General features: G+C 36.9%; 1 protein-coding gene across 5 annotated transcripts in view; it reads right to left on the bottom strand.

Moving 5' to 3' along the window:
* TENM1 (teneurin transmembrane protein 1) overlaps positions 1 to 21,499 on the bottom strand; it is a 1,227,224-nt gene that overhangs the window by 237,566 nt on the left and 968,159 nt on the right. For all 5 annotated transcript variants that reach the window (XM_060183574.1, XM_060183578.1, XM_007524285.2 and 2 more), the window contains 3 exons: positions 16,499 to 16,684; positions 14,333 to 14,356; positions 12,415 to 12,561 (listed from right to left, as the gene is read on the bottom strand). In XM_060183574.1, the coding sequence (XP_060039557.1) occupies positions 12,415 to 12,561; positions 14,333 to 14,356; positions 16,499 to 16,684 (357 nt within the window). The remainder of the gene's footprint in view (positions 1 to 12,414; positions 12,562 to 14,332; positions 14,357 to 16,498; positions 16,685 to 21,499) is intronic.

Here is a 21,499-nt window from a genome sequence, read left to right as displayed (position 1 = left end):
ATAGGATAAGAGTGGTACAATTCCCACCACCAGAACTCCATACCCTATCCACTCCCCTGATAGCTTTCTTATTCTTTAACCCTCTGGGAGTATGGACCCAGAGTCATTATGGGGTGCAGAAGGTGGAAGGTCTGGTTTCTGTAAATGATTCCCAGCTGAACATGTGCATTGGCAGGTCAATCCATACTTTCAACCTGTCTCTCTCTTTCCATAGTGGGGCAGGGCTCTGGGGAAGCAGGGCTCCAGGACACATTGGTGGGGTTGTCTGTCCAGGGAAGTCTGATTGGTATCATGTTAGCATCTGGAACCTGGTGGCTGAAAAAAAAGAGTTAACATATAAAGCCAAACAAATTGTTGACTAACCATGAACCTAAAGGCAGATGAAGAGTTGGGGATCTCCGTTTTTTTAGATAGTAGTACTATTTTAGTTAGATTCCACAGGGCCAATGACTATACTAGTTTTTTTTTTTTTCTTAGCCTGATATCTGATATGCAGGTGTATCCAAGTTATTGTGTGGGGAGATGATTTCATGGCTGGAAAAAGGACCAGAAAGCTGGATCAGGGAAGAGAGTAGCTCCCAAATATGGGAAAGGTGTATAAATACTGTTGGCTGTATACCACATTGAATTGATGTGATCTGGGGGCCACATTCAGTTTAGGAGCCTATGTGATCTCTCCATCCCTGTGGATCTGAGCTCACATTCTATGGTCTTGTTTTTTATTTTCCACCTATTAGTGCATCTCACTCATTTCCATCACTGTAGGTAGTCATAAAATATTACTAGTTTGAGTTGGTAGATGATGTCAAAGACTCAGTCGTAGATAGCTTACTTGGATTACAAAATGTGGATTTTTTCAACTTCACTTGTATCTGGATTAACTTGGTAGGTCAGGTTATCCCAACTAAACCATGACCTCTAATAAATGGGCTGTTTGGAAGCATGGAGGGTATAGTCAGAAGAAAGTAAGCAGGAAGACGCTTTCTGAGGCTGAAGCTTTTGTCCTAGCCAAATCTGAAAAAGTAAAGACCTTAAAAATGGATGTTGGGTCCTGTTTAAGAGTAAACATTACCATTCATTATTCCATATATTTCATTTTCTTATTTATTAAACACTGCAGCCTGATGGTGACATTTAAAATATGAGGGTTATTGATCCATGAGTTTATATGTGTTCATAATTCACCTGTGGTACTGATTTCTAGATCTAGAAACACTACATCATGAAACAAGCTTACAAATAGCTATTGTTCTTAATGAATGGTGACCTGTTATGAAGAATGATTCCTGGAAGATCATTCTCTTTAGGCAATTAATTTATTGATTTCTACCAAAGAATATGAATATAGAACACTGAAAGTGTTTGTACTAGTGAAGCTTGGACAAATGTGTGACAAATATTTAAAAGATGGGGACATTTTGACTAAAAACTCTTTTTCTTTATCTTGCAACTTCCTTGATTATTTTTCCACAGCATCTGAGACCATTTCCTTTCTTCTGTAACTAGAGTGGATAAAATGTCATCTTTTTGATAATATCATATCCTATAACATTCACACAATTTTGTGTGATTTTGCCAGTGCCTGTTTTTGTATTGCAACCAAATCTCTTTCTGATTCATTGCATTCCAGCCTCAGAAACTTGTCTTTCACTTTCTAGTAGATGTGAAATACCTCAGGCATTTGTATATTGTTCCCTCCACCTGAAACATTCTTTTCTTAACACCTATGAGGCCTCTTTTACCACCAACAGTTATTTATGTCCCTTATACACATTCAAAGTCCTCCAGTAATTTTACAACAAACTCTACAGTTTTAAACATATATAGTCATTTTCATGGTTTCTTGCTTTATATCTCTCTCTTCTATGTTGGACCATGAGCTACACGAGGGCAGATAATTTATTAGTTGACACTTTCTCCACAGTGCTAAGCACTATTCTTGACAGAAAGTGGTCATGGATGAATGAAAAACTAGCTATCCAATGTGAAATGTTTGGCTGAAAGGTAAACAACATTTGAGTTAAGCATTTGGACAAGTGACATGCAAAAGAAATTTACCTGGTAATAGGAATGATCTAGATCTGGACTGTTCAACATAGTAACTTGTTTAACATGGGGCAGGTGGCTATTACAATTGTGAAACTGAATTTTAATGTTGTTCAATTTATGTATATATGGTTATTTCAAGTCATAACAGCACAGATTCTGATAACTCCAAATGTTTCAATGCTATATGGTTGATAAATTGAGTCAAACAACAACAAAAACCTTGAAAATTGGGTAAAATTCAAATTTGTAATTTTTCACAGTTTTTTTTCTTGCTCTTAAAATTTTTTGTTTATTTTTCCTGTATTTTTGATAGAACACACAGAAACTGAGACAGGATGGGGAGATAGAGAGGGAGAGAGACAGTGAGACACCTGCAGTATTTTCTTCGGGATTCATGAAAATTCTCCTCTGCATGTGGGGATCAGAAGCTCAAATCCAGGTCCTAGCAGATGCTAACAGGTGAGCTAAATCAGGTGCATTACCATCTGGCTACAGTTTTCTTGATTTTATGTCTAAGTCCTTTTTTTAAAAAAATTTATTATCTTTATTTATTGGATAGAAACAGTCAGAAATCAAAAGGGTAGGGAAAATAGAGAGGGAATGAGAAAGAGAGACACCTACAGCTCGGCTTCACCACTTGCAAAGCTTTCTTTCTTCAGGTGGGGATCGGGGGTTCGATGCCCGGTCCTTGTGCACTGTAACATGTGAGCTCAACCAGGTGCGTCACCACCCAGTCCTAAGTCCTTCTAAAATTTAATATCTGTCACTTATATTTTCTTCAAATTATGTTTGAATTTTCTTTGATCTTTAGCCTGTCAATTAACTGAAATTTTTTATGTCTTATTCTTTTGAATATAGTATGAATTGATAAGCTATTTTTTTTCTTTTTAAAGATGCATCTCACTTGAATATAAGGTGGAGAATTTTAAATTTCCTTTTTTTGCCTCCAGGGTTATTTCTGGGGCTTAGTTCGGTGCCTGCACTATGAATCCACTGCTTCGGGAGGATATTTTACCCCCTTTGTTGCCCTTGTTGTTTATCGTCTTAGTTGTTATTATTATTAGTATTGCTTTTGTTGGTGTTGGATATGACAGAGAGAAATTGAGAGAGGAGGGGAAGACAGAGAGCGAGAGAGAAAAATGGACACCTGCAGACCTGCTTCACCCCTAGTGAAGCAACCCTCCTGCAGGTGGGGAGCGGGGGATTCAAACTGGGATCCCGGTGGAACCTTGCAGCTTCACGCCATGTGCGCTTAACCCACTGCACTACTGCCAGACTCCCACGAAGTGAAGAATTTTATATGTGAGATAAAAATGACAAGAGGGGCACTAGAGAATCACTCTGGTATCTTTAGTGATCGGAGCTGATTTTGTGTGTGTGTGTGTGTGTGTGTGTGTGTGTGTGTGTGTGTGTGTAAAGAGAAGAGCGAAAGAGAGCCTGAGATCACAGCACTGAAGCTACCTTTAATGTAGTACAAGTACTACTACTTGACCCTGGTTTGCACACATGACAAAGCAATGCAGTATCCAAGTGAGCTTTCTTTTCATTCACAATGTTATTTTTCTTAATAGCTGTCTCAGCACCATTTATTTCACAATGCTTCTTTTCTCCACTATTTTTTTATGCTAGTTTTATAATATATAACATTTTTATTTGTTCTGGAGTATGTTCCAGAGTTTTTACTGATATGTCTGCACACTTATGTCAGTAATAATTTCTCAGAATTCTAGAAATGGACCTACCCTATAACCTAGCAGTTTCTCTCCTGGGGATTTACCCAAAAGAAACAATAATATATATCACAACAAATCTGTATAGCAGCACAATTCATAATAGCCCAAACTTGGAAGCAACCCAGATGTCCAACGACAAAGGAGTGGCTAAGACAATGTGGTATATAAACACAATGAAATACTACTCAGCTATTAAAAATGATGAGATCATCTCCTTTGCTTTATTTTGGATGGAACTTGAAGATTTCATGTTAAGTGACATAAGCCAAAAAGAGAAGGTCCAATACTGAATGCTATCAGTTAGCTGGAACTTAAGAATTAAGGAATGAGAGGGAAAGCACAAAACAAAACTAGGAATGGGTATGGAATATCAAATCAAAACAAAAGATTCTGGGGAATGAAGGGGAGAGAGGGAGTGAAGAGAACCTTAGTGTCCTGTTGCATGATGTTGTAAAAAGAAACCGAGCTGTAGGTGAGGGTGTTTTGCAGAGAACTTTTATGGGCAGATGAGGAGTTGTATCCATGTGTCAACAACTGCACTATAAACCATCAATGTCCCAATAAATAAATGGAAAAATTCTTTGATGTTTGGTAGTTCTAGAGTCTTCTTTCTACTCTTTGTTTTAGCTATTCTGATTCAGTTAAGACAATGGGTACACTTCATTTTATATGTCAATTCATATGTGCAATGCAATGGACAGTGATCATATTTTCCAACCTTCAAATTGGGACACATAATTCATACATGATAATATGCTAAGTATTCTTCTTTACTTAGAGGGTTGTATAAAAGGCAGGCACTTATTGACGAGAAATAAGTTAGATCAAGGTATTCTACAGGCTTGTGATTTCTGTAGTAATCCATTATCTCACTGTGTAAACTAGATTTCCTTTTTTGGAATGCAAAGAAGTCCAAAGGTTATTTATTCTCTGCTCTGTTTTTACTGTTGAAGGAACTCTTCATAGCTCTCAGACCAGTTGTGTTACCTACATAGTCAATGCAGACAATTAGTTAGCTAGAGCTACAATGCACTTAATCAGAGTATAACTAAAGTCAACACTGCAGGAATTAGCAGCTGTACTAGTGAGTATTTGAAACTGATTAGCAGGCAAAAACCCCTGCCATTATTTAAGTATCAAGTATAATATAGAATAATCAGGTATCAGCTATTTGAAGCAGCCACTTAAACATGTTTTTTATTAATTGAGAAGATTTCCTAAGAATTACATTGAAAACTAGAACCACTTTTCCTCTAAAGGTTAAATTGGCACTTTCTGACTGAATTAAAATCCATATGCTCATGCATAGACAAATATGTAAATTTTAATAATTAGTCATACTCAACTAAGTGAGTCAATCCATTTTGGATAGCTGGAAATCTAAGATGACCAAATAAAGGACACTCAATGTATTCTTAAGGAAACTATTTAAGCAATATAAAATGGTCGTTTGTCTAATTTTTTAAATGACTTTAGTGGGGAGTTAATGGTTGAGAGTGTAGTTGCTGATACATGGGTATAATTTCTTATCTCCCTGTGGTAGGTTTCTGCAAAACACTTTCACCCTCAACTAGGTCCTTTTCCACAATTATGCACCAGGATCCCAAAGCCTCTCAACCCCCTCATTCTCTCCCTCCCTCCATCATTCCCTCCCTTCCTTCTCCATTCCTCTCTTTCTTCCTTCTTTCCTTCCTTCCTGTCCCAGAGTCCTCTGCTTTGATGCAGTATACCACACCCAGTCCAAGTTTCACTCTGTGTCTTCCCTTTCCATCCTTATTTCTTAAGTTACAGCTGTAAATGAGATAATATGATATTAATCATGGGGTTTTTCAGAGTTTTAAAAATTCACCCTTCCTTCTCTAGGTGGGGATAATTCAATATTTATTATCAATACCACCTTAGTCCTACTTAAAAAGGTAATTGGAACTCTTTCTCCCTTAAAGAGACTATAATAAAAATATAGTAAACTCATCAAGATCTTTGAATGTTGAGAAACATCGATGGTTTTACATGGTTTTAAAGGATTGCCCAGAGCTCAATATACTTAGAATAATACTAATTTTAAACATTTTATTTACCTATTATTATTTTATCAAACAGAGAGAAACTGAAAGAGGAGAAGAAGATAAAAAGGGAGAGAGAGAGAGAGAGACACCTACAGCAGTGCTTCACCATTTGTGAAGATTCCCCCCTGCAGGTGGGGATTGAGGGCTTGAACCTGGGTCCTTTCACATTTTAATATGTGTGTTTAACTGTCTGCATCACAATCTGTCCCTTTAAGCATAATATTTTATGTTATTTATATCTACATATATTATAGCTATTTAGAACTGATAATCCATTAATATCAATTTCTTACTTCATTAAAATTTTAATTGCCACAAAGTGACCTTGAGTCCATAAATACTTGAAGATTAAACATTAAATTATTTTATCAAGCTCTACTTTATAAAGACAGAAAATTTATTTTGTCTCAACCCTAAATCAGAATTCATAATTACATAAGTTGCTAATGTCTTTTTTCAGCTTAACTACTTAAGAAATACACCAATTAAGAAATCTCTATTACTATTTCAATTTTTTGTGTTTCTTTTTTAAATTATCTTTATTTATTTATTGGATAGAGATAGCCAGAAATCGAGAGGGAAAGGGGAGATAGGGAGGGAGGGAGAGAGACACCTGCAGCCCTGCTTCACCACTTGCAAAACTTTCCCCCTGGTAAGTGGGGACCAAGGTCTGGAACCTGGGTTTTTGTTCACTGTAACATGTGTTCTGAAGCAAGTGTTCCACCATCAGGCCCCTCAAATTATTTTTGTAATAAGACAGAGAACCTGATTTATATACCGGCTCTGTCATTTACATGGTATATAATCTAGAATAACTTACTTAATGTTTCTGTGCTTCTGTTTCCCAATTTATAAAGTAGTATTCATAATAGGTTCTTGCACTGGGATCACACACACACACACACACACACACACACACACACACACACACACACACACACACACATATATATCAAGAGAGAGAGAGATGAGAGAAGCTTTCTCCAGTGTGACTGGAGTCACACTTGAACCTGGGTCATGCACATGGCAAAGTGGTACTCTTTTGCAAATGAAATATTTTTGCTGGACCAATTTCTATTTTATGCAGATTAAATGAAATAATTTCCACAAAAATTACAAGGATAGTTCCTTGTACACAATTAGTTCTAACTGAAAGTAAGTTGGGATTATTAGTAATTATATTGTGCATATAAATATGGAGTCTGAGTTGTGCTCAATATGTAAGAAGACAAGCATAAAGACAAAATATAATTAACTGCTTGATTGCATGATATAAGAACTATAGGAGACTGGGCACAGTGGTTGCCTGAGGTTTCTTAGGAAACTGTGGCTCGAGTTGGGACTTAAATGAATAGGAGAGACTGGCAGTTATTAAGGAGAGGGCTTATCAGGTAAAGGGGGAAATACTGAGGATGAAGTAAAGGAAAATGAAGGGGAACATTGTTGGGCCATAAAAATGAAGTAAACAGTGAGCAATGGCAGCCACGGAGGTGGCAATGTAGTTGAATGCAAAGTTTACAAACGAGATTGAATTTGAAAACTTCCACCACATGAACCAGAGTGAAGATTTAGTTATCTCTCTCTTTCTTGTTAGTAAATAAACACACATTAAAAAGAGTTGACTAATGTGTAATGTATTGGAAAGTCTTACTCCAGCTTCCCAATTTTTTTTAACATTTTAAAAAATATTTATTTATTCTCTGTTGTTTTATTGTAGTTATTGTTGTTGTTATTATTGATGTTGTTGTTGCATAGGACAGAGAGAAATGGAGAGAGGAGAGGAAGACGGGGATGGGGGAGAAAGAGAGACACCTACAGACCTGCTTCACAGCCTGTGAAGCAACTCCCCTGCAGGTGGGGAGCCAGAGGCTCGAACTGTGATCCTTATGCAGGCCCTTGTGCTTTATGGTTGTGCACTTAACCTACTGTGCTACTGCTGGACTCCTCCTAAATAATTTTTTAACTTAGATAGCTACCAAAGTCTCTTCAGAAATTCTGTGTTATCCTAAGATTAGCATGCATGAGCAAGAGAGAAAAGAGATGCAGTTTATCTTTTAAGTAGTACATATGAATTATTATATTTAATACTTATTAACAACCCTATTAGTCGTTCATAATATTCTCAGTTCTATTTTAGATGTGAGGAAATTGAGGCACAGAACATGAAAAAAAATGTCCTAAGTTATGGAGCCAGCAGTTAGCATTTCAATCCAAAAGTACAGTTTCAAAACCTTGTGCTCTCAATCACAAAATATAAGGTCTTACAAACATTAAAGTTAAACTACTAGTCAAATAAGGAGAAAAAGCCTTACACCAATTTGGTATTTACACTGTGATCACTATCGTATTGATTAAAACCACAACTTTGGATTCAAATGATAAGCTACATAATTGCCTTAAGCAGATATTTTCCTTTTAAAAAATTCCCCAGGAGCCAGATTTAAATCTAATATATAGAATGTAGAAAGAAAATGTTTAGAAAAACACAAGATAAAAATTGGACTAGTCATAGTCTGTTATAACAAGGCCATGAGCGCTGAGGGGTAGGGGTGGAGCTGAAGGGATTTTAAGGACTCAGTGCATTCTGATGGAGAAAGACATAAATTGTAACTGGGATTGGTGTGCAGACACCTATCATGGGGAGATTAGAAACTGGACCCATGTGACAATGGTCTTGTAAATCATTATTTACCTAGTTAAATGATTCTGGGAAAAAAATCATGTTTTTTTGAGTAGAAACTAAAAGAACCCAATACCTATGGACATCTAATCTTTGATAAGGGGGCCCAAAGTATTAAATGGAAGAAGGATGCTCTCTTTAATAAATGGTGCTGGGAAAACTGGGTTCAAACATGCAGAAGAATGAAATTGAACCACTTTATCTCACCAGAAAAAAAAAAATCAACACCAAATGGATGAAGAACCTGGCAGTTTAGACCAGAAACTATCAAACACTTACAGGAAAACATTGGTGGAACACTTTCCCACTTAAACTTCAAGGACATCTTTGATAAAACAAACCAAACTGCAAGGAAGACTACAGAAACAAAACAGTGGGACTACATCAAATTGAAGAGCTTCTGCACAGCCAAAGAAACTATCACACAAACAAACAGACCCATCACAGAATGGGAGAAGATCTTCACATACCGTACATAAGACAAAAGACTAATCACTAAAATATACAAAGAGCTCAGCAAACTTAGCACGAAAAAAGCAAACGACCCCATCCAAAAATAGGCAGAGGATATGAACAAAACATTCAGTACAAAGGAGATCCAAAAGCCTAACAAATATATGGAAAACTTCTCCAGGTCGCCGATTGTCAGAGAAATGCAAATAAAGAATACACTGAAATACCACCTCACTCCTGTGAGAATGGCATCCATCGAAAACGACAGCAACAACAAATGCTGGAGAGGCTGTGGGGATAGAAGAACCCTTCTGCACTTCTGGTGGGAATGTAAATTGGTCCAGCCTCTCTGTAGAGCAGTGTGGAGAACTCTCACAAGGCTAGACATGGACTTTCCATACGACCCAGTAATTCCTTTCCTGGGGATATACCCCAAGTAGTCCATAACACCCAACCAAAAAGATGTGTGTACACCTATGTTCATAGCAGCACAATTTATAATAGCTAAATCCTGGAAGCAACCCAGGTGCCCAATAACAGAAGAGTGGCTGAGAAAGCTGTGGTATATATACACAATGGAATACTATACAGCTATCAAGAACAATGAACCCACCTTCTCTGACCCATCTTGGACAGAGCTAGAAGGAATTATGTTAAGTGAGCTAAGTCAGAAAGATAAAGATGAGTATGGGATGATCCCACTCATCAACAGAAGTTGAGAAAGAAGATCAGAAAGGAAAACTCAAAGCAGGATCTGACTAAATTGAAATTAGGGCACCAAAGTAAAAACCCTGTGGTGAGGGGTACACATGCAGCTTCCTGTGCCATGGGGGTGGGGTTGGGTGGGTGGGATGGGACAAAGTTTTTTGGTGGTGGGAATGGTGTTTATGTACACTCCTAGTAAAGTGTAGCCATATAAATCACTAGTTAATATGAGAGGGGGAAAATTAAATGTATGTCTCAAGGTTTTCAAAACACAGACTGAGTCTTTTTAATATATAGGCTGTGTATTTGATATGCGGATTCTCTCAAAAGCCTAGACCAAGAAGATCAGAAGCAACCAATGGCACAGCTATATACAAGATACTGGGTACTATACAGCAAACCCTAACAAAAGGACTTTTCAAAGTTAACCGAATTACCAAATAATGTGATGATAACATTAACTATCAATTGTCTTTTTGAACCCTAAGACAGCAGGAACCTCACATCTCCACTAGAGAGCCTCAGTCCTGGAACCTTAGGATAGGGCCCACTTTCCCGTATGCCTCTCCCAACCCCTATCAAATAATATTGCATCTTCCAATCGCAACCTAATCAACACAACGATTGCCACCTCAACATGCTTCAGCTCAGACTGTGTCCAGAGACTTCACATGTGGAATGATAACTCTTCAACTTCATTACTCGGATGAGACCTTTCCTTTCATAGTATTCTCTAATTCCATCCCAGGTGGTTCATTTTCTAACAAAGTCCCAAAACCTAGATATAGAACAGGTTCTATGAGAGAGAGCATATGTTCACACGTATCCGTAAACTAGTGAAAAATATATACCTGAAAGCAGAAGTACACTAGAGTTTGCAGTGAGTACCCCCCCCCCCCAACACTTCTCCACTATTCCAAGCTTTGGGTCCATGATTGCTCAACAATTTGTTTGGCTTTGTATGTTAACACTCTTTTCAGCCACCAGGTTCCAGATGCCATCAGGATACTGGCCAGGCTTCCCTGGACTGAAGACCCCACCAATGTGTCCTGGAGTTCCGCTTCCCCAGAGATCCACCCTACTAGGGAAAGAGAGAGGCAGATTGGGAGTATGGACCAACCAGTGTGGAAGCAATTATAGAAGCCAGACCTTCCAACTTCTGCAACACACAACGACCCTGGGTCCATGCTCTCAGAGGGATAGAGAATCGGAAAGCTATCAGGGGAGGAGATGGGATATGGAGATTGGGTGGTGGGAACTGTGTGGAGTTGTACCCCTCCTACCCTATGGTTTTGTTAATTTATCCTTTCTTAGACAAAAAAGAAATAATTAAAAAAAAAGCCAGACCTTCCATCTTCTGCATCCCACAACGACCCTGGGTCCATGCTCCCAGAGGGATAAAGAATAGGAAAGCTATCAGGGAAGGGGATGAGCTATAGAGATCTGGTGGTGGGAATTGCATGGAGTTGTACCCCTCCTATCCTACAGTTTTGTTAATGTCTTCTTTTTAAAATAAATAAACAACAACAACAAAAAGAAACTAAAAGAAAAGTGGGCATTTGTTGTTTTAGGCTCATCCAGAGGAGACGTGGGTGTTTTTGAAGACTGACTACACAGTGCATTTCATGCTTTTCTTTGCCTGACTAAAACAGAAATGGTTATCTTGAGACCTTGAGGCCACATATGTCTTTTTAAGACCTCGTGTGCAGCTTTTGAATTACATCTAAACACTTCTACTGTGAATTGTCTTGACGTTGTGTGCTTTAAGACAGAAAGTGTTACTAAAAGGTACAGACACAAGAGGGAGCTCTAAATAAGAAAAAAAAAAGAAAACAATTTCATAGTGTGTACAGTGTAAGTTGTATTAGCATTTGACAGTTTTTACAGTGGTATATTGATTTAATTTGGTATAATAAATGCCACTGGTATGAGAAGTAGCATGGCTATAATGGTTGAGAAAACAGACTCTGAAGCCTTTTAGCTTGAAACAGGAATGTTGGATCTGTTAATTTTTAGCTATGTGGTCTTGGGAAAATTATTGACCATCACCATCCCAAGTATTAGTTTTCTCATCAACAAAAAGGAAAAATAATAGTATCTATATCTTCTAGTGTTATTATGAAAATGTAAGATAATGCAATGCTACAAAATTTAGAGTATTACTTATTAGCAAAGCAGAGGAAGATAAAGTGACAGATGAGTGTTAGACTATATTAAAATATTATGTGTATGTTTGTATGTGACTAAGTCTTAAAAAGTATAAGATGAATCTATAAAGTTAACAAATTTAGATTTAAAAAAAAACATCCTGGGAGTCGGGTGGTAGCACAGTGGGTTAAGCGCACGTGGCACAAAGCACAAGAACTGGCGTAAGGATCCCGGTTTGAGCCCCCGGCTCCCCACCTGCAGGGGAGCTGCTTCACAGGTGATGAAGCAGGTCTGCAGGTGTCTTTCTCTCCCCCTCTCTGTCTTTCCCTCCTCTCTCCACTTCTCTCTGTCCTATCCAACAATGACTACAACAAGAATAACTACAACAATAAAACAATGGCAACAAAAGGGAATAAATAAATAAATACATACAAAATAAATAAACAAAACAGCCTGAATTTATGTAACTCAGTACTGCTTATACTAAGGATTTCCAATGTTCCCTCTTGCCTAGATTGGTGATAATTATGGTAAAGGTTGAGTTATTCTTTCTTGCATGAACATTTTAAAAAGGACTCACCTCCATCATTGTCCAAGTTATCTCCACAAAGCATTTCCATGACAACATTGCAGCCTGTCCCACTCCATCCCACCTGACACACACAGTGCCAACCATTTTGATCCAGGGTACAGCGCCCATTTCCAAAGCAGAGCCCTGGGCAGCCATCTAAAAGGAGAGCAGAGAGTAACATTTTCAAGTCTTCAGAATGGACCTGGTCAACAATGATGCATCTGTCTATAGGGAAGCATCAGATCATCTGTTACATTCAGATGAGGTGTTGAATAAATGGACAAGAAGTTTGCTTCCTTATGGAACCTTCCCTGGAAACTTGTTATCCCTTACTTTACAGTGCTTTCCCTTGGAGAGCCAATTCAGCATCATTAATGCTAACCCCAATTCCCAACTTCTTGTTCATATAAAGTGATAACTATGACAGGGATGAGACATTTTTTGTTTCTTTTCAAAAAAATGTATTTCCTTATCTCAATCAAAACTGGATGGGTGATGCTGTATCTAGTTATGTGAAACACTTTGGGAAAAGACAGCAGTTTCTATGAAGAAAAAATTCCCCTAACTACTTCCAGCCTGTACTGATTTTTCTCTTGTGATACATTGCTTCCAGACTTAGGTGTGTTGTTATACAGTATAGATCATGCCATTACATATTTGCCTGTTTAGTACCTTAGAAATGTCCTGCAGTTGCTTTACATCTACTTAGCCTTTCTTGTCAAGATTATTATTGACTTCAGGACTAATGATTGCATTTTTTACCTATCTGGAACTTCACTCAGAAGCTAGCATGGTATTATGTATGCAGTAAGTGCTCAACAAATGTTTGTGGAATAAATGCACACCAAATTTAGGCTTATATAATTCTAGAGAATAACAGGATAAATATAGTCAAAAGAAAATTTTTGTGCTTAAATGGTGTGTATTCATTGATAAACCAATAACTTTGAAAATGGTCTCCATTTATATTTATAGTTCTCAGGCATGCCCTACTCTTTCTACTAGTAGTTCAGAACTAGGTTATTACAAAGGGCAACTGTGAATGTGCCAAGTACTCAATGAGTAGAGGGACTGAGACAGCAATAATGACATTTAACTTTTGGACGTTTTCCCAGTAGCAATATAGGACCAGATCTGGATTTTACTGAAGAGATTCCAATCAATATTCTTTTTGCATTTTGTCTTTTAAAGGTAATTCCCAAAGTACAGAGAGCAAAAGACTGGCTTTTAAAAAATATGTAGAGATAACCTAATGGTTTTCTAAACAATTCTCAACAAAGAAAAGTAAGAGAAATCTTAAAATGTACAGATGGTTATTAGACAATATGAAAAGATTATGTGTATGCATGTATGTGCATGTAAGCCTTCAGAAGTGGCATAGGAAAAGCACAGAATTTCTAATTCCATTCTCATGGGAATACCAGAATAGAGATAAATTAGAGATAATTTGTGACAAATCCAATCTTAATGATACTGAGACAATAAAAGATAGTTGGATATCCAACAGAAAAATTCCAACTATTTATATTGATAAATAGTGAAGTACTTATAGGAAGATAATATTCCTGACTTGTAAGGATACTTCTTGTGGACTTGGAGCTAGTGAAAGGCAAATTTAATCTTTCTACTTAAACCCCGCTCACTTATCAGTTACCTGTCTACATTACACACACACACACACATTTTCATTAAAAAACATGAAAAACATGGAGAAATATCTCTTAAACCTGCTTATCAATTGATTACACATTATGGAAAAATGACTTGTTAATATTAGAAAAACAAATTACTTCTTAGTCTTTGATAGCATGAGCCTAAGAATGGTATGATTGCCAAGAAAAAAATGTCACTAACTCTTTTTTTCTACATGTATATTTCCCAATTGAAAGAAACAATTATCTTATATAAGTAGTGAATAAAATCTTACCTCGGACAGCATCTAAGTAGTGAGCTAGAAAAGAAGAGGGGAAAGAGACTGAATAAATTTCTGAGAGACCAAAGTAGTACCAACATGTACTAATGGTTTGCCATCTGTTGCCTGGGAGAATAACAGTAAACTGTGAACTGTTGAAAAGCCTGAAGCTTAAAAGTTGGTACACTGGCTTGTGCAGTTTGTGAATAATATTTTCAATGGGAAAGATACTAATGGCTTTCCTGTAAGAAACTCTATTTAGGTTTCCTTAAAAAGTGTCATATTTTATTAAAAGTATAAAAACTGCACTTTTACATTTCAGTAATAACTTTTATGAAAGAGCACTAGCTTGAAATTCTTATTAATAATATCTTTTGAAGGGAGTTCTGAAGTAACCACCTTTGGTAATCATAATATTTAAATCCTCTTATGTGAAGGTAATAAACTTGCTCTAGTGTAAGAATGTTATTATTTAAACTGCATGTGAAACTCACCCCTCACCACATTTTTTAATGAATTTTAAATATTTTCCACAGTCTAAAAACAAGACATAGTGGACCTCTAGTAGACCAGTAATACAGTTTATTAAATATATATGTATATATATGTGATCATATAGTGGACGTCTAGTAGACCAGTAATACAGTTTATTATATATATGGTCATACATTACTTTGTCAGGTTCCAACCATCATAACAAAATAAAATACTCTCACCTAAAAATGAAAACTAAGTACAATCTGGTGGGGGAAAATGTCTCTGCTGAAAATACATTGATTATCTAGAGGCCCACCTCTGCATGGATTTTCTGTGTGCCCGTGAAATTCACCAGAAGAGTTTGCGACTCTCTTTCCTTGGCTGATCAATGGGAAGTGTATTTTGTCCCTTTATATAGGCAGGAAGTATCTGTGGCAGATATTTGTAGGTGTCAAGGATTTTGATTTTTTTTTTTCGGAAAAAAAAAAAAGTACTTTAGAAACTACATAGTTCAGCAGGCAGAACACTTTCTGTGCAATGTGTGGAGCTCTGGATTCAATTCCAGACACAAAGTGAGAGCATTATGAATAACACCAGGGACTTCATAGATGGCGCAGTGGTGCTATTTTCTCTACTATTTTCTCTCTCCGTTCTTATCTCTTTTAAAAATATTTTAACCTTATTTATTATTGGATAGAGACAGAGAGAAAATGAGAGGTTAGAGGGAAAGACAGTGAAAGAGACACCTCCAGCCCTGCTTTACCACTTGTGAAGATTTTCCCCTGCAGGTGGGGACCAGGGGCTTCAACCGGGTCCTTGTGCACTGTAATGTGTGTGCTTAGCCATGTGTGCCACCTCCTGGCCTTCTCCATTTATACCTCTAAGTACAGAAATTAAACAATTTGGACTGGGCCTTGAGAGTAAGATTCTTGACCTTTTGTATATGTGTAAGGCCCTCGATTCATTCTCTGGCACTGCATAATCTAAAGTAAAAGAACACATTTTACAAATGAAGCCTTCATTATGATTAGTCTATTTTATAATGTTAAGAGAACATTATAATTTAATTGCTAAACAGACATTCTCATATCCAGACTGTTCTCCTCGGACGTATCCTGAAAATTAGTGAGACTGGTGATAAGGTATGAGAGTAGGTTCTTCTGTGCAAACTCTCTATACAACATAATAAACAATTCAACACAGATGCTGTATTGATGGTAGGTCAGGAGTGTCTTTCTCATATACATTAAAGACAGCCCCTAATGATATCGAATGGTCCCTGTTAAAGTAGTCCTACTTAATGAAATTGCCTTTAAGTGCTTTCAACTGAAACAACCTATACTTTTCAAAAGAAAAAAAAAAGGGGGGATCAGTGACTATTACCTTCACAACAAAAGCACTTCTCTTAACTAACAACACTTTATTCCAGTGTAGCATTTTTCACCGAGTGACTCAAAGCATTTGAAAGAAGAAAATAGAGGGAATACTGAAGTAATGAGAAAGGAAACACAACAAGAAATAAGGATGCTATTATCAACAAAAGAAGAAACCCCTCTGTTAATGAAAATTTCAAACTTATAATCAACCATTCTCTTCCTTCTGTCCTCTAACTTCAAATTCTACAAAAGCCCAGTGATTAACTACCTGGGTGCTTTTACTTCTTGAATTAATCCAATTGACTTTGTTAGAGTGTATGGTACTTACCAATTGTGCAGTGGTCGCCTTCCCATCCAGGGCTGCATTCACATTTCCCATCTTTGCATTGGCCGTGTTCAGCACAGTGAGAATGGCATGAGCGTTCTTCACATGTAGGCCCAACCCAGCCTTCTTCGCATTGGCAGATTCCCCTTGAGCAGACTCCGTGGCTACCACAGTCTATAGTGCATAGCTCTGTGGGTATTTAAAAGAAAATATATTTACATGGTTATAGAAACTAGAGTTGACTCTTTCTAAAAGACATAAAAATTATCAAAACCCCATTATAGTCTCATTGTTTTCCTTTGTAAAAAGTATTTTAGTGATCAGACAGTGGTACATCTGGTTAAGCACATACATAGTGTGCAAAGGATTTGGTTCAAGCCCCTGGTCCCCACCTGAAAGCAGAAAGCTTCACAAATGCTGAAGTAGAGATGCAAGTGTCTCTCTGTCTCATTCCTTCCATATCTCCCCTCCTTTCTTAATTTATCTCTGTCTCTATACAATAATAAGTAAATGAAATATTTATTGAAAAGACATATACTATTTTAATGATAAATAGGTACACAGAGAGAGATCAGAATGCTGCTCACTTCTGGCCTATGGTTATGCTGCAGATAGAACCTGGAACTTCAGAGCCTTAGGCATGAATGTATTTTGCAGAACCATTATGCTGTCTCCACAGCCCCAACACATTTTAATCTCATATTTTAAATTCATAAACAAACTGTCCTCAAGAACTCTTGCATTTGAGTGAACATACAGGGGACTCTGTAAAAAAAGGTAGTTAATTCTTCACACATTAAATAAACCCAACATAAAATTGATTTTGAGAAGTCCATAAAATTATAGCAGCATTCAAAGATTAGAAATGAAGTCAATGCCAAACAAATGTCAAATGGGTTTCACTAAAAATTCATTATGACCAGAGATAATATTGCAGGGGTTTTATGGTGCTACATGAAATCATTGGGAAAAACACACAGTAATACAGTGTCCTTTCTTTACTCAGAAAGACAGGTTCTACTATTGTAAAGATGATAACTTTCTAATCAAATTCATAATATACAAAAGGTAAAGCTGTCAATGATGGTAATCAACTGGTTTCCCTAATCATACTAGCAATATTTGCATTTGTTTTCGGCATTGAAAGTGATTCTTGGTTGATTAAAACACACAGTCTTTTTATCTTGAAATGTCATTCAATATTTAGCCAATAGAACTAAGGTGCATATTGGATTTTCAGAGGTTTTCTCCTCTGTCCCCTTGACATTGTTCATAATGTTGAATATTAATAAAATCATGACAGTAGGAAGCACAATAAAAGTTTCGCAAGTGTTTTTCTTGACTGAAGTCTCTTGCTAAGGAGAAGGGGGCAGAGAAAAAAAACCCATGAAATTAATAGGGCTGGGGTACTATTTGCCATATAACTTTGAAGAGTAAGAAAGGTATTCTGGAGGCCAAGATGTTCATCTTTTTCAGTCTCTGATTTTGAAACTAGTTTTTAATATTTAAGAGGTACTGATGGGTAATACAATTAGTATCATCTTATATTACATGTAACAAAGACTTCGGCTCTATAGTATAGCTGTTTTAATTAGGTGAGAATATTCTTCTGATAAAACTATAGCTTTTTAAATACAAAATAAAAAGATAAAATTGATATTATTACTATCTGGAACTGTTCAATTATTCACCTATAAGTATTCTTTCATGATCAAAACTGTGTACCCTTGGGCAAATTACTAACAAGTTTTTTTAAGCTTGAATTTTGTAATGACATAATGCTAATAATATTTATATCTCACAGGACCAGTGATATATATATATATATATATATATATATATATATATATTTAGTTTTTTGGACAGGACAAAGACATTGAGGGGGAGGGAGTGATAGAGAGGGAGAGAGACAGAGAGACACCTGCAGACCTGTTTCACCACTGGTGAAGCGACATACCTGCAGATGGGGAACCTGGGGCTTGAAGAGAGATCCTTGCTCATTGTACTATGTGCACTTAACCCCATGCACCACTGCCCTACCCCCATTTGAGTTATATTCTGAAGCTAGAACCAGCATGATTTCTTCATGATTGAATATAAGGAATGAAGAAATGATAAATTTATTATTTTGGCTTAAACAAGTGGGTAGATAGTGGTCTCATAAATAAAATTGTAAATACCAAGGGAATAATAATGATGGAAGAAATAAATAGACTAATTTTGAGATAATGTATAGATATTTAAGACATAAATTAAGTAGTATGATATATAAACTTGACATACCAAAGACGGAGATATAAAACTGACAGTAATTACCATATAGGTATCATTTAAAGGTGAGAGAGAGAGAATAAGAGAGCCTTAGAAGTTAATCCTGAAACATTCAATGATTTGAAGATTAGAAACTAAAAGAGAAATCATCAAAATAAAGTGGGCAGCAGAGAATATTGAGTGACAGGGAGAAAACCAGGAACTAGCAAGATACCTAACCAGAGAGGGTGTCAGGTTTGCCATGTCTGCAACCCAGGTTCCAGTCCTTGGCATAGCATATGAGAGTAATATACAACTGGGAAAATCTTTGGTGCAGTGGTGTCTCTTCCCCTCCCTTCCTTTTCTATCTGAAAAGGTCATTCAGAAGCAGTGAAGCCCCAGTGACAATAAAAGGAAAAAGAGATCCTGGAGATTGTGGAGTAACTAAAGTAAAAAGAGGATGATTTTTGTTTTCAAGAAGAAAGAAGTAAAACACAAAGCAGAATTAGTACAGGAGTTGGTGTATTGCACCAAAACAAAAGATTCTGGGGTTGGGGGTGGGGGGTTTCAGGTCCTGGAACATGATGGCAGAGGAAGACGTAGAGGGGATTGAATTGTTATGTAGAAAACTGAGAAATGTTACACATGTACAAACTACTGTATTTTATTGTTTACTATAAACCATTAATACCCCAATAAAGAAAAGGAAAAAAAAAAAAGAAGAAAGAAGTAGTTAGCTAAGTAATAGCTAAGACGTCAAGTTTGACACAGAAAAGTACCCACTGGATTTAACATCATAGAAACTGTCAATGATTTCAGAAGTACTGAATTAATTGTTGTTTGTACACTGGAATTGTTTGTACACTAGAATGGGTCGGTGGGAGAAGGAATGGGAAGGTCTTTGTGGGATAGCTAGTTTTAAGAAAAGTTCACAACTCAGACAATGCAAAAAAGATGGGGGTTGGCCTAATAAATGATAGCTCAAGTAGATTGATTTTAAAATAGTACTTATTTTCTATATCTTGGTTTTGAAAATCTAATTAATTATCTGGATTACTGTAGTGAATTTGATAATCTGGATTGAGATTGTAATTGTAGGGGCTGGGTGGTGGCACACCTGGTTGAGTGCACATGCTGCAATGTGCAATGACCTGAATTCAAGCCCCAGTCCCCACCTGCAGGGATGAAGCTTCATGAGTAGTGAAGCAGGAGTCTGCACGGGTCTTTCTGGCTCTCTTCTTCTCAGTCTCCCCCCTCCCCTCTTGATATTTGGCTGTATCTATCAAATAAAAAAATAATTTAAAAAGATTATAATTGGGCTCCCTTCAACACCTTCCCTAAGCCAATGAAAACTGAACTCAGAGAGGTTTTCTTTTTTTTTTTTGTGGATGTTTATTTTTATTTTTATTTTATTTATTATTGGAGATTAATGTTTTACAGTTGACAGTGAATACAATAGTTTGTACATGCATAACATTTGGTTTTTAATTTTCTCCTCCTCCTTTTTTGTTAATTATTTATTTGTAAAAATGAAATACTGACAAAATCATAGGATAAGAGGGGTGCAACTCCACATAATTCCCACAACCAGAACTCTGTATCCCATCCCCTCCCTTGATAGCTTTCCTATTCTTTAACCCTCTGGGAGTATGGGCCCAAGGTCATTGTGGGATGCAGGAGGTGGAAGGTCTGGCTTCTGTAATTGCTTCCTCGCTGAATGTGGGCATTGACAGGTTGATCCATACTCCCAGCCTGCCTCAGAGAGACTTTCAAAGATTAGGAATCTAAACTAGTCAAAGTTAATTATGTCAGAGACGACTGAAACAATTGGAGACAAATATCTAGCATACTTTATATAACTGTATATTTTAGGAACAAAGGAGTATATTATTCTGATTATTGCCTGGAAAAGTAGCTTAACTAGGTGAACAGTATCATCAAAAATGACAGACTACGCTAACCCTAAACCATTTCAATATAGTCCTTGAGACATGTTGAATATATTATTATAACCTATCATGGGGGGATAAGAAACTGCACAAATGTATCAAAAACTGTCCTATAAACTATTATTTCCCCAATAAGATGGTTTGAGGAAAAACTGTGTTGTATTAGTTCATAAGAAAAGAAATCTTCACATGTCAGAAGCAGAGTATGCTGACAAAGTGTCAAGTATATATGTCAACCTTCTGGAAGCCTTAACAAAGTGATTAGACTGAGTAAAGAACAGATATTTATTTATTTATATCCACAAGGGGAAAATATATGAGGTCTTTGACCCATTTAAGTTAGGGAGTTCGACTGAAATTCCTGCATGGCACAAGGGCACTTGAAAGGCTGCCATATTTCTGAGATGAAAGCTAGCTATTGGAATATCTATCTAACAATACAGAGGGATGGTAAGGAATTACTGACTATATAACAACAACAATGAATTTGAGGGTTAAAAACATTGAGGCATGGGGCACTGACTCAAAATTTAGAGGGCTTGTCTTCATCTGGGAAGCTCCATCATTTGATCCTCTTATATTTTATGAAAGCACTAAGGACAAGAAGAATTTCATGGATATTAGAGGGGTGTTTTGGTGTCTCTCCATCTTGCTCTGTCTCTCTCAAACACACACACACGCACATGCACATGCACACGCACTTGCGCTTGCACACTATAAAATATAAAAATTGATCTAGGGCCGGGTCTTGTTGCATCTGCTTGAGCAGTCATTACAGTATGCAAGGACCCAGGTTGAAGCCCGC

Source organism: Erinaceus europaeus, chromosome X (assembly GCF_950295315.1).
Source record: "Erinaceus europaeus chromosome X, mEriEur2.1, whole genome shotgun sequence".
Lineage (NCBI taxonomy): Eukaryota > Metazoa > Chordata > Mammalia > Eulipotyphla > Erinaceidae > Erinaceus > Erinaceus europaeus.
Note: the sequence above shows the minus strand (reverse complement) of the source record. Positions and strands in the feature narration are given on the sequence as shown.